The sequence below is a fragment of the Myotis brandtii genome, unplaced genomic scaffold (assembly GCF_000412655.1).
Source record: "Myotis brandtii unplaced genomic scaffold, ASM41265v1 scaffold454, whole genome shotgun sequence".
NCBI lineage: Eukaryota > Metazoa > Chordata > Mammalia > Chiroptera > Vespertilionidae > Myotis > Myotis brandtii.
Genome location: NW_005367354.1, coordinates 1,105,995 through 1,119,549, shown reverse-complemented (window position 1 = coordinate 1,119,549; position 13,555 = coordinate 1,105,995). Strand labels below are relative to the sequence as shown.

General features: G+C 47.0%; 2 protein-coding genes across 3 annotated transcripts in view; both read right to left on the bottom strand.

Moving 5' to 3' along the window:
• IFT172 (intraflagellar transport 172) overlaps window positions 1-8,962 on the bottom strand; it is a 34,241-nt gene extending 25,279 nt beyond the window's left edge. Inside the window, exons 1-11 of the mRNA XM_005874850.2 lie at window positions 8,810-8,962; window positions 5,758-5,901; window positions 5,429-5,541; window positions 4,989-5,028; window positions 4,613-4,678; window positions 4,289-4,368; window positions 3,983-4,070; window positions 2,982-3,196; window positions 1,884-2,007; window positions 1,405-1,500; window positions 90-251 (exon numbers count right to left, since the gene is read on the bottom strand). Of these exons, the coding sequence (XP_005874912.1) occupies window positions 90-251; window positions 1,405-1,500; window positions 1,884-2,007; window positions 2,982-3,196; window positions 3,983-4,070; window positions 4,289-4,368; window positions 4,613-4,678; window positions 4,989-5,028; window positions 5,429-5,541; window positions 5,758-5,901; window positions 8,810-8,848 (1,167 nt within the window). The 5' untranslated portion in view covers window positions 8,849-8,962. The remainder of the gene's footprint in view (window positions 1-89; window positions 252-1,404; window positions 1,501-1,883; window positions 2,008-2,981; window positions 3,197-3,982; window positions 4,071-4,288; window positions 4,369-4,612; window positions 4,679-4,988; window positions 5,029-5,428; window positions 5,542-5,757; window positions 5,902-8,809) is intronic.
• Window positions 8,963-10,876: 1,914 nt separating this feature from the next.
• On the bottom strand, window positions 10,877-13,445 carry FNDC4 (fibronectin type III domain containing 4). 2 transcript variants are annotated; one of them, XM_005874848.2, is made up of 6 exons: window positions 13,280-13,445; window positions 13,078-13,193; window positions 12,635-12,839; window positions 12,081-12,170; window positions 11,625-11,749; window positions 10,877-11,458 (listed from the first exon to the last, which is right to left on the bottom strand). In XM_005874848.2, exons 1-6 carry the CDS (start codon window positions 13,398-13,400, stop codon window positions 11,423-11,425), a joined length of 693 nt encoding a protein of 230 aa, XP_005874910.1. In that variant the 5' UTR covers window positions 13,401-13,445; the 3' UTR covers window positions 10,877-11,422. The 2 variants fall into 2 exon arrangements, with proteins under 2 accessions (XP_005874910.1, XP_005874911.1); XM_005874849.2 differs by having other exon boundaries at window positions 12,635-12,833.
• Between the last annotated feature and the right edge of the window lie 110 nt (window positions 13,446-13,555).

Below are 13,555 nucleotides of genomic sequence, written 5' to 3'. Positions count from 1 at the left end.
TTCAACAATAATTATTAAAAAATTAAAAATAAATAAATAAAATAAAGAAGTCCCTTCCCAGCCCCCCACTCCCCCATCTTGGTTCCTACCTCACTAAGGCGATTCGTGTTCAGGTCCCCCAGGAGCAGTGTGTCTGACGTGTGGGCCACCAGGTAGCGTTCCTTTCCCAGGATTTTCACTTCTTCCACCTCATAGCCATAGTGTGACTTGAGTACCACTCGGGTCCCCGATGATAGGTTCTTCACAATCACCTGGGTGGGGGACAAGTCTGAGCTCCCTAGGCTCCCCCGACCCAAACGAAGGGTGAACATGCTGTGCCCTGTGCCCACCTCCATGGCACTAAACAAAGCCGATATCTCATTTCCTCACCTGGCCTAAGACACCTGGGTAATAAGAACACCGCACATTTACATAGTGCATTACCATTTATGAAATGCTTTCATATGTTATCTCTTTCAATGCTTATCATACATATGATTCTGAAAGTTTCACTGGACAAAACCAATCACTCTTCCTATGTTCCCACAGCTCTTTGTAGAAACCTTTATGGTAACTTTTACCACTGTTACTAAGTTATTTTTTATATGTCTGTGCCTTTGCTAGAATGATCTTCTCGATTACAGGGTGTTACAGATAATTATCTTTGCATTCGCAATGACTAACAGTGCTGACACACAGAGAATGGATAAATGCTTCTGGAGAAAATGAAAGAATGAAGGAATCAATGAATAATAAATGAAAGAAAAAAGGAAGTGCCCTAGCTGGTTTGGCTCATTGGATAAAGCGTCGGCCTGCGGACTGAAGGGTCCCGGGTTCGATTCTGGTCAGGGGCATATGCCTGGTTGCGGGATCAATCCCCAGTAGGGGGAGTACAGGAGGCAGCCAATCTACTGTTCCATCATTCATTCAATGATTCTCTCTTATCATTGATGTTTCTATCTCTCTCCCTCTCCCTTCCTCTCTGAATCAATACAAATATACATAAAAGAAAAAAGGAAGATTAAGGTAGAGAAAAGAAAAAAGCGGGCTAGGGAACTAAGAAATTAACTTGTAACATCATACACAGTGAGCTCAGAGGCTCTAAAACATCAGAATTCACCCTTGTACTCCTACTTATCAACTTCACCAGTTGACATCAGCTAGGCAGTGAAGTTTTAAACCAGGAAGATGTAAGTGGCAATCTCCATACCTCTTAAGCCTGATGCTTAAACCTTTTCTTATAATAACCTGGAAGAACTACTTCAGTAAAGTTGCCAGAGAGCTGGCCCGACACATTCTGTTCCCCAGAAAAGCTCTGCCGGAGGTTACATTTGACACTGTGGCTGTGGCCAGAAGGCAGGGAAGTATTCCAAGGATGAGTGAGCCATGGCAAGATCTTGGAGTAGCAGGCTTTCAGCAGCGTACCTGGCTGGGTCCCACATAGGTCAACTCAAACTTGTTCTTATAGATGCTCCTCCGGAGGCAGCAGTCAAACTGTTCCACTCCCCCACACAGTGTGCCCTAGAAAGGAAAGCGACCGCATAAAGGGAAACACACATGGACACAGGCACGGGAAGGTATCTACAGACACCTTCACAACTTAGGTTCGAGAATCTAGGGGAGTTGGTAGTTTTGGCATGTCCCAGCAGGAAAAGAGTTGGCAAACTCGGACTCCAGGGCATAGCGATGGGATGTAAGGGAGAACTCTGCTCTGCCTAGACAACCCTCTTGGCCTCCAATAAAGTATATGCAGTTCTCTTTCTTGTCTGTAATGTCAGATTTCTAGGCTGGGGTCAAAAGGGAAGGAGGTCCTCTAGTGTCAGGAGAGTGCTTTAGGACGAGGCGGGCTTTCTCACAGTCTGGAGAACATCACCCACACAGAAAGGGCTAACTGAGGAGCATACTGCACAGAGTCGCGAGCCATCCCGCTTCCAGGCCAAGGCAGTGACGGTGTATAAGTTGGCAATCTCCTTGGGCTTCGCCTCCTCCCAGATGCTTCTGCGAGGGCTCCAGTTGAGCACCCGAAGTCTGTAATAAAGTATGTGGCTTTTAGAAGAGATGGAGGATGAGAAAAGGAGTGAAACTGGGCTGGTATCTGAAGGAAATGGGTCTTGCTAAATCAGAGAAGAAAGGAAAGGAAAGAGAACAGACAAGCTAGTAGGAGAGGACAAAAAGGTTCAAAGGAAGTAAGTTGGGAAAATCAGATCAAAGTAAAATGGAGTAAGAGTGATGGGAGCTGAGAAAACAAAAGGAGATTGGAGCTGGTGAGAAAACAAGCTGTTAGCAGTAGAGAAATATGGGGGGGGGGTGGAGAGAAATGATAATAGGGAAGAAAAAAAGGAACAGGAAGAATCACATAGAGATTGGAGCTGGTGAGAAAACAAGCTGTTAGCAGTAAAGAAATATGGGGGTGGTGGTGGAGAGAAATGATAACAGGGAAGAAAAAAAGGAACAGGAAGAATCACATACAAGATTAAAGGGGCTAGAAAGACAGGACTGACAAAGCTGGGGTTAAAAGCACACTAAGAAAGTGATGGGACCCAGACCCTAGTTGTTTATCTACTGTTCCATCATTCATTCATTCACCAAAAATTTGAGCATATATTATGTACTAGATGCTAACCTAGTCACTGGAGATAAAAAAAGAAAAAATGAATAAGGGCTCTTCAATTTAGCCAGACAGATACAAACTCCAAAGTATAATACAATGTGATAAACACTAAGCCAGTGGTCTAAAAAGAGGTGATGGGAACACAAGTGGAAATACATTCCACTGTGGAATCCCAGAGGGAAGCATAGAGACACAACAGAGCCTGTGCATTTGGGACTTGCCAGTGTGCCGATGGATGGAGCAGAAGAGGAAATGCATAAATTAAAACGTGAGAATCTCTTTCAACATACACTGATTGTGATCCAGTCTGCCATTCCGGTTGAGGAAAACTGGACTAAGGCAGAGTACACAGGGAAAGCAGGCAGAAGATGCAACTGGAAGGGGGCCTCACCTGTCATAACTCCCCAGCACAACAGACTGGCCCCCAGGACTTGTTGCAGCTGTGGTGAACTCTCGCTCCTGAGGGTCCCGGCTATAGTCAAACGTTTGTAGCACTTGGCCTTCCTTTCCATAGGCCACAATCCTCCGATCACAGCCTGCAGCCACGATGCTGTTGGTAGCCCAAGCCAAGGCATAGGGTGGGCACGGATGGTTAATCAACTTCCCCTAAGACAGAAGTAGAGAGTTCCAACACTCTGACTCTGGGAACTCCACCAGAAATGTCTCATTCACAGCACTGGACGCACTCACTCTGATCATCTTACTCTGCAGAAATCTTTCTCCCAGCACATCCTAATCCTGAGACTTCACATATTGCCTTTCTGTCTTATATGCACACATACATATATATGACACAGATGTACACACCTACTGACCTTGTGTTCAAGAGGAACCCTCAAAATACTTATGTGCTGGAGATGTTTACTATGTACCTAATAAGGTCCCCAAAGGGAGATGTCTTATACATTAACCAACCACAGGGAGCTATGGCTCCTTTTTTATTATTTATTTTCAGGATGGAAACATTTAATTAAGTATTACATAAGTAATTCTTCATGTAAATGATTCAAACCAAAGAGAATTAGAGTAAAACATAAACATTCTTTTTACCTTTTCCCTCTTGAAAATAAACAAGTCTTTCTTCTATAAGTTTCTATACATTACATATTTTTTATATAATGAGAATAATTTTCACTTTTCATTACTCTCAGAGTCTTTATTTCCCTTTGTCTCCAAGTCCCTTCCACCTGACTTACCTTTTCCCATAAATATTAAGCTCTGGCCCCCTAAACACAAATCCTCCTGTGGCCGCATCCCACTGTCTCTCCCCCTGAGGTCTCCCTCCTCTAGCCTCCTTCCCCGGCACCTCAACCAAAATCCCTGAATGTCCAGCCTCCTCCAGGAGGGCTCTTGGGACTTCCTTACCTTCCCCAGAGCATCCTTTATTCATACCTGTGACTCTCCAGACCCTTCATCTGCCAAGAAATACCTAACAATAGTGCCATCGGCATGACCAGATAGAATTCCTTTCCCAGAGCAACTGAAAAAGGTGAAAAGAAAAAAAGGAGAGAAATCCAGGAAAAGATTAGAATACTCTGTCTTACCAAGAAATTCCCCTTTCTTTGTCAAACACTGCCCTGCCTGTGGTTCCCGCACCCAGTCCTCCCCATCTTTCATGCTATGGTCTCCCAGTCCAGACTTCCCCACAGCCTTTTCCTACCATTCCCAAACTCCTGGGATACTGCTCTCCTTACTCACTTTGTTGTCAGTGACACCACGTAAGAATCTGTCCCGTAGATGGTAGATGACTTATTAGTTTTAGTGTTTGCTAAACGAACCTGAAAATGGGAGAATGGACACAAGTATGGTTAGGGTACTTTCAATTTCGCCCAGGTCCTAAGGAAAGAAAAGGAAAAGGAAAAGGAAAAGGAAAAGGAAAAGGAAAAGAAAAAGAAAAAAACGGGTCCCTATGCATTCTCCCCCAGCACACAACTCCACCCTAAAGGAGATTAACCATATTTCTTCCTTCATAACAATTATCCCCACCCCCAACCTTTCCTGTGGTTCTCTTCCCTCCTTTACCTTCCCTTCGGCCAATCCAAAGGTAATGTTGTTCTCCATGGGCCACTGCAGACAAGTGACAGCACTCTGTGAGAAAGAAAGGATGGAAAGGATAGTCACTCCTATGTGGGTTGGCACATTTATAGCAGCATAAATCCGAACCGCCTGGGCACCTTGGCTCATGCCACCACCACAATCGCCTACAGGGAAGGAGAGGAGGGGACACAACTGGGCTCTGAGGAGGAAAGCAGATGAGGATGAACAGCCAGGTAGCACCATCTTTGCAGTAGGAGAAGTCAGATGCAGATGTTAAGAAAACATCTGGTTGCATCTATAAGCAGGTATACTGATACATGTTTGTTCATCCTAATCTCCCAGGGGCTGGTCTGAACTTTACCGTCTGGATGAACTTGTTACAGATGACTTTCTTGTCACCCCTGCCAAATAAAAGGAAGAAAAAGCACATTAAAAACCATTTCCGTATATAAACTGGCACAAACAATGCTAGGGGAAGGGAAGAGTGAGCAGATATGTTCCTACCGCTCCACAGGTGCCTTGAAAAGAGGCATAAGGGGGAGCGTGAGTAGCTTTGGACCAGTCACCTGGGGCTCCCCAGGATCTTACAGGGCCTCCTTGTTGACTTAGACCGATTCCTCCAGGGATGGGATCACAGAACACAGGGGGCCGGCAAAGTCAGGGAAGCAAAAAGAGACTCTGCCTTCCGTGCCACAGCTTGGCCCCTCCTCATCCTCTCTATTCTCCCTCCCCAGTGAGGCAGTTCCTCCTGCCTTCCCCCTCTGCTCTGGGTCATCCCCTTCTCCCAATCGCTGTCCTTACCAATCTTCTCCAATTTTGTACACATAGATGATGTTGTCAGTCTGTCCTACGGCAATTTTAGTGGAATCAGGAGAAAACGCCATGCCCTTCACCATGTAGCTCTTTCTGCCATACTAAGAATTAAAAAGAAAAAGAAAAAAGTAATGAGAATATGTGAAAGGGAAAAGAGAGGAAAGGGTGCATGTGTGACTGTGATGAGCTTGAGGGACTTATACTGAGAAATGGAGGGGTAGGCCAGTTTCTATGCCATTGGCCAGGAAGTGGGTTAGGAAGTTTTTCAGGTTCCGAAGGCCCATCAACAGGTTAAGGTACACATGAGTACTCTTCACCTTCATGTCAGCTGGTTTGGTGGAGAATTTATCTCTCCGCTCCCCATGTTCATCATACAGCAACACCACTCGGTCCACTGTGCAGACAGCAAATTTGGCATTGTTCTGGGACCAAGCCATGCAGGTCACCTTTGCAGCTCCATCCTGCAGAGGCAAAGAGGGGAAAAATAAATCCAAGTGCTGGTCTAGAATGCCAAAAGCATTTCTAATTCCATTACTTCTAGTGTGGCTCTTGTCAATTTTCCTTAAAGCGAAGAGATGCACATGACCCATCTGGTCTCCAAGGCCATAAAACCCTAGACCGTGAGAACAAGGTGCTTCTAGAAATCCATAATGCAAATGTACTAAGAGGTGACATGCTTAGTCAACTGTACCTATGTCCCTGCAATGGTCTTGTCCCCTTTGAAATAAATCCAATTGATCTAAGTTTTGGTCTTTAGCCATTTATTCAATTAATATTTTCTGAATACCTCACTGAGAAAGGCACCTGGCCAGGGGCTGAGAGGGAGACAAAGACCAAAAGATGGTCTCTGCCCCAGAATCTAAAGAGATGGTGCAAAAAAGGGGAAAAGTCCCATAAGTGAGGTATGTACAAAGCACTGTAATAGTTTGTAGAAGCCTGAGATAATTTGTTTATACGATCAACATTAAGCTTTGAAGAATGAATGCAGCTGAGTGAGGAAATTATCTTGGGTAGAAGAAATGGCATGAGCAAAGGCAAGTAAGGTCAAGTAATGGTAACTTAATTGAACCAAAACTGTCTTGAAAATAGCAAAATAGAGGAGAAACAGACTGAGGCCAGTTCAAGAAGGATCTTCAAAACCAGGATTTTTGGATTAGTTGGTAGGAAAGGGGGAGACAGTAAAACTTCTGGAACAGGGAGAAAAATAATCAGAGTTGAGACTTAGGATGAGCAATGCCACCTTGTTTTTTGTTTTCCCTTAACTATCCACTTCACCAAAGCCCAAGTTAGAAGTGATCATCTCCCAGTGGATTATTCTTGCCAGGTCTGTCCCTTCCGCCACCAGCCATGGTCCTCTACGATGCTGCACCAAGAATTTTCCTTCTTGAAATAAAAAATTTAGTTTCTGCTTCAATTGATTAATTACTTGAGCTGTAGAGCGTTGCCTTAAAATAGTTACTTTTCATTTCCAATCCAGTTACCTCCAGTCAGAGGTTTAAAAAAAGGCTTTTTCCCCCATCAAAATCCTCAAAACCAGTCAGAAAATAGCCACACCACCACTAGCATCACCCTCCAACTCTTTTTTAAAAAGTTTATTTTTTTAAAAAAAATATTGTTATTGATTTCAGAGAGGAAAGGAGAAACATCAGGGATGAGGGAGAATCATTGATTGGCTGCCTCCTGCACGCCCCCACTGGGGATCGAGCCCGCAACCGCAAACTGGGCATGTGCCCTGACCGGGAATCAAACCGTGACCTTCTGGTCACGCTCAACCACTAAGCCATGCAGGCCCAGCACCCCTCCAACTCTTGATTAAATTATGTTAGAAGGGCTGAGGGCTCCTCAACAATTGTTGTCTATCATCTTCCTTCGTCATTTTTTCCAATCCTGGGCATTCAGCCCTTTCCTGCATCATGACATCATCTTACTTTGTAAGATTGAAGGAAGATTTCACTTCCAATTATTCCATTAAGGTAAAGAAAAAATTTAAATTACAGATTCAGGGGGCAGTTTACTGAGCAAAGGGCACATCTGTCTCTCTCTTTAATTTTACTTTATTGATTTGAGTTTAGAGAAACATCAATGTGAGAGAGAAACATTGATTGGCTGCCTCCTGCATGTGCCCCCAGTTAGAGATTGAACCCACAACCTGGGTATGTGCCCTGATGGGGATTTGAACCCGCCATCTCTTGGTGTGTAGGATGACACTCCATCCAACTGAGCCACACTGGCCCGGGCTGGGCACATCTTTCTTTTGTTCTAATTTCCTTCTATCCTCCTAATGCCAATCCTCTGTTAAGCCTTCCTGATTTCCATAATTAATTCTCTTTTCTCTGCAATATGTACTTCACAGGGCTGTTATGAGGATTAAATGCACTAGGAAATAGAACAATAATAGCTAACCTTTAACAAGCACTTACCGTAGACTGGGCATTTTGATAAGTGCTTGATATTCATTATCTTGTTTTACCTCGTAACACTGAGGTAGATGCCACTATTATGCATCTTTTACAGGGGAAACTGAGACACGGGCAGGTTAAGTAATTTGGTCAAGTGTCATAGACAATTGGTAAGTGACAGAACCAAGATTTAAATCCATGTATGTCTGACTTCATAAGCCACAATCCTAACTTCTTTACTTATGCTATTAAACATTCAGTTACAAGAGATATTATTCTTATTAGTTTTGTATTTTGAATTTTGAATGTCCTTCTCTCTTGTCTATCCATTTTTTACACTGCTTTTCGGTTTACAATGTTCTTTTGTGTATATTACCTCCTTTAACTCTTCCCAGATCCCCTAAGGTTGCTATTAGAGGGAATGCTGAGAGAGACAGTGTGATAAGGGCTAAAGTCTGAGGCAGCAGGACATGTATTTAAAGTAGCGGTGGCGCTAGGACTTGAATTCTGGTTTTCTAACCCCTAAACCCAGCCTTTCTTCGCCATGTTTCAGGGTTCCTCCCCCAGTACCCACCGTCTTGTGAATAAGAGATCTATCTGCACCATCAGAACGAACGGTGCGGACTCCTGCACTCCCTCTTGGGAGCTTGCAATTAAAGCGCTTATTTAATTCCGCGTAGGTTTCTGTTCGTTGTTTACAGGCGCAGGAGCCTTTTGAAGGCAGGAGCAATGGCAGCTAGTTCTGGAGCCCTCCGAGCCCCAGCACGGGGCCTGGTACAAAACGGATGCTAAATGACACGCAATGCAAGCTGCAGGGGTTAGCGCTGCATCTCGCCGACTGGACAGCATCGACGCGACCAGCCGTCGGTCCTCTGCACACAGTAGGCGCTCGACATGATTACACTTTAGTCCCCCGCTTCTCTTGGAACGTTAAGACGGGCCGGGGAGCGATGGGCACGCAACTCCTCACCTGAGGGCTCAGTAGGGTTCTCAGGTGCTTCAACTGCATGACGAACACCTGTGTCTCAGATGCCACCAGACAGCGACAACTCCGGCGGTTACCTGGACAACCCGTCACGCAGCCGCAGCTACGCCGCTGACGCAAATGCGCCCGGAGCGCACCACGCGTCGCAAAGTCACCACGTAGGTTCGCGGCGAAGCAAACAGGACGCGCGCAGGCGCAGTGAGCTTTAGGGCGGGACCGGGCCAGGACTTGATGACTCCTCTCCGTTACCAATCCCGTCGCTGCCTGCATTCCAGGTCTAGCCCAGCTCCCACGCCTGCTGCAAACCGAGGTCTACGTCATCGCAGCCTTTCTCGCCCTCTGATGTACGTAAACCTGGCGGAATGCTTTCTTTTAATCCTCGCAGCCCTGAAGGAAAGCAGGGCAGTTGCTCTTCTAGACCTTTTACAGTTGACGGAATTGAATCCAAATGAATTATATGACTTGCACGGGACCACAAGGCTAATAATGATGATATAGTACTGACGGCGGAACAGTGAATACTCAGTGTGTGTCTGCCGGGCTTACTGTGCAAAGTGTTGCACATGCATTATCTCATTTAACCTCAAAGCCACCTTTTGAGGGGATAGCATTATTAGTCCTGTTTTACATAACGGTCAGTTAAGGATGGAACTGGGATTCAACCTAGAGCTGGCACATTTGAACACCCTTTCTATTCCTTGTCAACTCCTACTTCCCTGTCTCCATGCCACTATACCCTGTGACACTCCCACCCCAAGAAATGATGTGTCCAGTCTGAGAGATTAATGTTTTGGAACCGGTGGCCAGGGAGAGGTAAGGTAACCTGTTTCCAAATTGGATACTGGTGGATTAAAGACTTCTGATTAGATTAGGATGCTTTCCTGTTTCAGGGTGGAGAGCAAGCCAGAAATGGGCTCATCTGATGGGTTAAGGTTGTCTTGTGAAATCTGGGGTTGGAGATTGGTTAAGTAGAAAAGATATTGACTTCTTGAACCTTATTTGGATCAGGGTCTCTTTCAGAATTGTTGGCTTAATTTCTTGTAACATCCCAGAGAGATCAAGATTCAGAAAAGGAGAGTTATTCATAAGCCTTCTCTGGAAAGATCTAGAGTTGAGAAGACCTGTAACCTGTCTTCTCAAAGTGTAGCATATGCTTTCCAGACAGATTCTGGGTTCCGAAGCCTTTCCCCCACAGTGGTTGCAAATGGCAACTGGTATTTCACTGGCACCAACCAATTGGAACTTAGGAAAGAGTAGAGGACAGTCCCTGTTTTTACAGGAAACAAATAGGTGTCAGAGCCCAAATTATAGTTCTTTTGACAGGGGAGTTTGAACCCTTCAACTTTTATTTCCAGAATCCTCCTCTGGATATGGCGGCAGAGAGTGAACGTAACGTCATTTATGCTTTACAGTTATTATTGAACTTAGTTCTTTTGACAGGGGAGTTTGAACCCTTCAACTTTATTTCCAGAATCCTCCTCTGGATATGGTGGCAGAGAGTGAACGTAACATCATTTATGCTTTACAGTTATTATTGAACGTGACTGAGTGAACAGAGACAGAGACAACAGGGAAAGCAAGGACAGGGAAGAATAGGCACAGGAACGCACAGGAGGAGCACGTAGCACCGAGGGATCCATTAGTGTAGCTGCTCTTTCATTTGTCCCAAGACACTGTTCAGTCCTTTTCTGAAAACTAGCTCAGGTTTGATGGAGGAGTCACAGGAATAAATGGTGAGGAGCTGAGCTGCTGATGTGAAGATAACAAGGCTCCCAGCCCTCTCATGTGATATAACTTTAGTTTCCACTGGTACAGGAAGAATTTATATCCTCTTCTTTCCTTCTCCCCTTTCTGGCCCAACAAAGCAAAAGGAACTAGGGCTCTAGTTTCCTATACCCCTTTCTGGCCCCTCTCCACCCATCCCAGGCTGGAGAATCAAAGCAAACACTTTAAAATGAGAGTTTGCTCCCGTCAAGTTGGTGGTAGTGTGAGGGGCCCTTGTAGTCAGAGAAGATGGGGAAACGTCTTCAGCATACTATACAGTCAGCTCCATTTGTCCAAGAACCTTTATTGGAAAAATGTCCAAGGAGTGAGATCACCAGCAGCTGGGGGTGCTACCAAGTGAGAGGAGGAGCACCTGAGGCTCCATGGAAGACATTGGAGTAGTGCAGTGCAGTGTCTGTCATTATTTATTTGCTGGGAGAGGGGGAGTACCCACAGAAACCCCTCTCTGAGACCCAGAGGCAAGATGTGGGGGCAGCAGGGAATGCTGAGAGTCCTGATACAGGGGAAATGGGGGCTCCATTTGGGACCTAATGGGATAGGGTTGAACAAGTGATTCTCCCCTGGACCTGGGGGATGGCAAGACATACCCCATCTGATATCCTCTCCCCAAGTCCAGGGGCACAGACCTACCTTCTGGCCCTATTCACAGTGGAAAGAGGATGGGTACCAGGCCTGAGATTGTGGGAGTGTCATTATCTTCTGGGATACTGTGGGATCCTTCCATCTTGGGCTGATCACCATCTTAGGCTCTCCCTGACCCCATCCCCATCCCCAGGTTGTTAGTGCGTCTCTCTTCTGGTTCTGTTTCTTCATTCATACGTCTATGGTGTTGATGGATGGTGACTTTTTCTGTGAATGAAAATGACTTGAGTCTCTAAATTTCTGGAAGGAAATACCACCTCCATCCCAAATTTCCATTGGGACTTTTCCTGTCCCTCCTTGCTTTTCTCCCTTTTCCCTGACTGCTTCTAGAGGCAAAATCTCACCCTTCCCTCCCTCACAGGCCCCACCTCACCTGTCTTGTCCCCACTGGCCTTCCCTGAGGACTCTGCTCAGGCCCCTTCCCCTTCTCCTTGGGGTTGTTGTTGGAGTCGTTGTCCTTGATGATATCATACTGACGGCAGAACAGCCCGATGACAGCTGAAACACAACAATACAGTCTGAGCCTTGATCCCAACCTCCCCACTCACATCCTCAAAGGGCAGTGAGATGCCCACAGTTGATAGAGAATCTGAGAAGAAAATCCTTGAATTCCTGGTGCCCACGAACAAGCACCACCCTCTTAGTCTTCCTCTCTGGGCTCCCCATAACCTCCTCTCCCTCTCTTCAAATTTCTGTGAATCCCTCTCAACTAAGCTTCTTCCCACTCCATTTCTCTCACCCCCTTTTCTCTCAACAACCTTCACCACCTCCCACCTTCACTGAACCCCATTCCCTCAATCATTGGTCCCCTGTCTAGCTGCTTACTCACCAGCCCACATGAGCAACACCACCACAATGATGACCACTTCCCCTGTCTGCAGTGGTCGCTCTCCATCCAGACCCTCCACTGTGATGTCACCTGAGGGGGAAGGACACAGCCTCTGGGTATGGAGAGTAGCTAGAGAGGTATGTCTATGCAGACAGTGAAGGACGGAGATACTGGGGAGTAGAGTCAGGGTAGGCCCATCACAGCATTGCCCCCCTCTCTGGGAAGCTGTTGATGGACCAAGTGGTCACAGGCCAGAAAAGCAGGAAGGCTACAGGTCAGGCACTTGCTCACAAGCTGCAGCTGCTGTGAACTGAGGTTGGGCAAAAGGAAGCTTAAGAGCCCTTCCTCCAAGGGAGTCATTACCAGCCTGTGTACACCCAGTCGCCTGCCAACCTGCTTCCCTTCCTTTCCTGGCAGTACAACAAATTAAATCATCCTTCTCATCATCTAAGCTAGACTGTTGCTTGCTTTGGAGAAATAAACAAGAGGCTTAAGTCTAGATAAAAAGCCAGAGCATGCAAAGGGTTAGGGAGTGGGGAGTAACAGATCCTCACCTGGGCTCGAGCTGTTTGAAGGCAGCCGGTCAGAGCCCTTGAGAGTTCGAAAGTGCACCCGGGGCCCAGGGGGGCTCTCCCCGCGAAGGCCGATGCTCCTGACCTGCACCGTGTAGTCGCTGTCTTCAGCCAGGCCCCAGAGGGCACAGGCCCGAGTGGTGGTGTTCACCTCCCGGATCACCCGCTGTCCTGGGCCATTCTGTCGCTTCAGAAAGACAATGAGAGAGAGAAGGGCAGCCTCACCCCACTCCCAGGCCACAGGCTCAACCCAGCACTCTTGAACACCCAAGCCAAGGGAATACGGTGGAAAGGGCAGCTGGAGGCAGGGCACACCAGCTCCCAGATTCTCCCCCCGCTGGCAGGGAGCTGGGGGTGGTGGTGGTGGGGGGGGATATTCAGAGACCCAAGGACACAAGTTTGGGGAGCAGAAAGGTGACTCATACTTGCTGGGAAATGGAGTAGCCAATGACGATGTTGCCTTCTGGGACGTCCCAGGACACAGTGGCCGAGTTGGCTCTGAGGTGAGTGACTGTCACATTCACAGGAGATGGAGGCCGGTCTGTGAGTGCCAGCATGTTAGCAGGTTAACAGGTTCCACCCACAGGCTAGCTCTGGCCAATTCCCACCTGCATCTCCTTTACTCACCTGCCCGCACAAAGCCCAGGTCACAGCTGACCAGCAGGAGGACCGTGGGACTTAGATAAGGGGAGAGGGGCATCAGCGAAGCCATGGTCCCCACGGAGTCCGCTAGGAGGCACCGAGGCATCCGCTAGACATCCAGGCGGGGCTCCTGGAGATGGCAGGAGTTGGGGGTGGCGGTCAAGGGCCGTCCAGAATGCCCGTGTGGGCAACAACTCTCCCGGACGCCCCGCGGCCCCAGAGCGCCCCCTTTCCCCACCCTTCCTCGCCCCCCCTCACCCA

Coding starts and splice junctions, on each gene's coding strand:
- FNDC4 (XM_005874848.2), bottom strand. CDS start 13,400: ATGCCTCGGTGCCTCCTAGCGGACTCCGTGGGGACCATGGCTTCGCTG. Junction 13,194..13,279: donor CCTGGGCTTTGTGCGGGCAG/GTGAGTAAAGGA, acceptor TGGCACTCACAG/ACCGGCCTCCATCTCCTGTG. Junction 11,459..11,624: donor GGCCAGTGGGGACAAGACAG/GTGAGGTGGGGC, acceptor TTTCATTCACAG/AAAAAGTCACCATCCATCAA.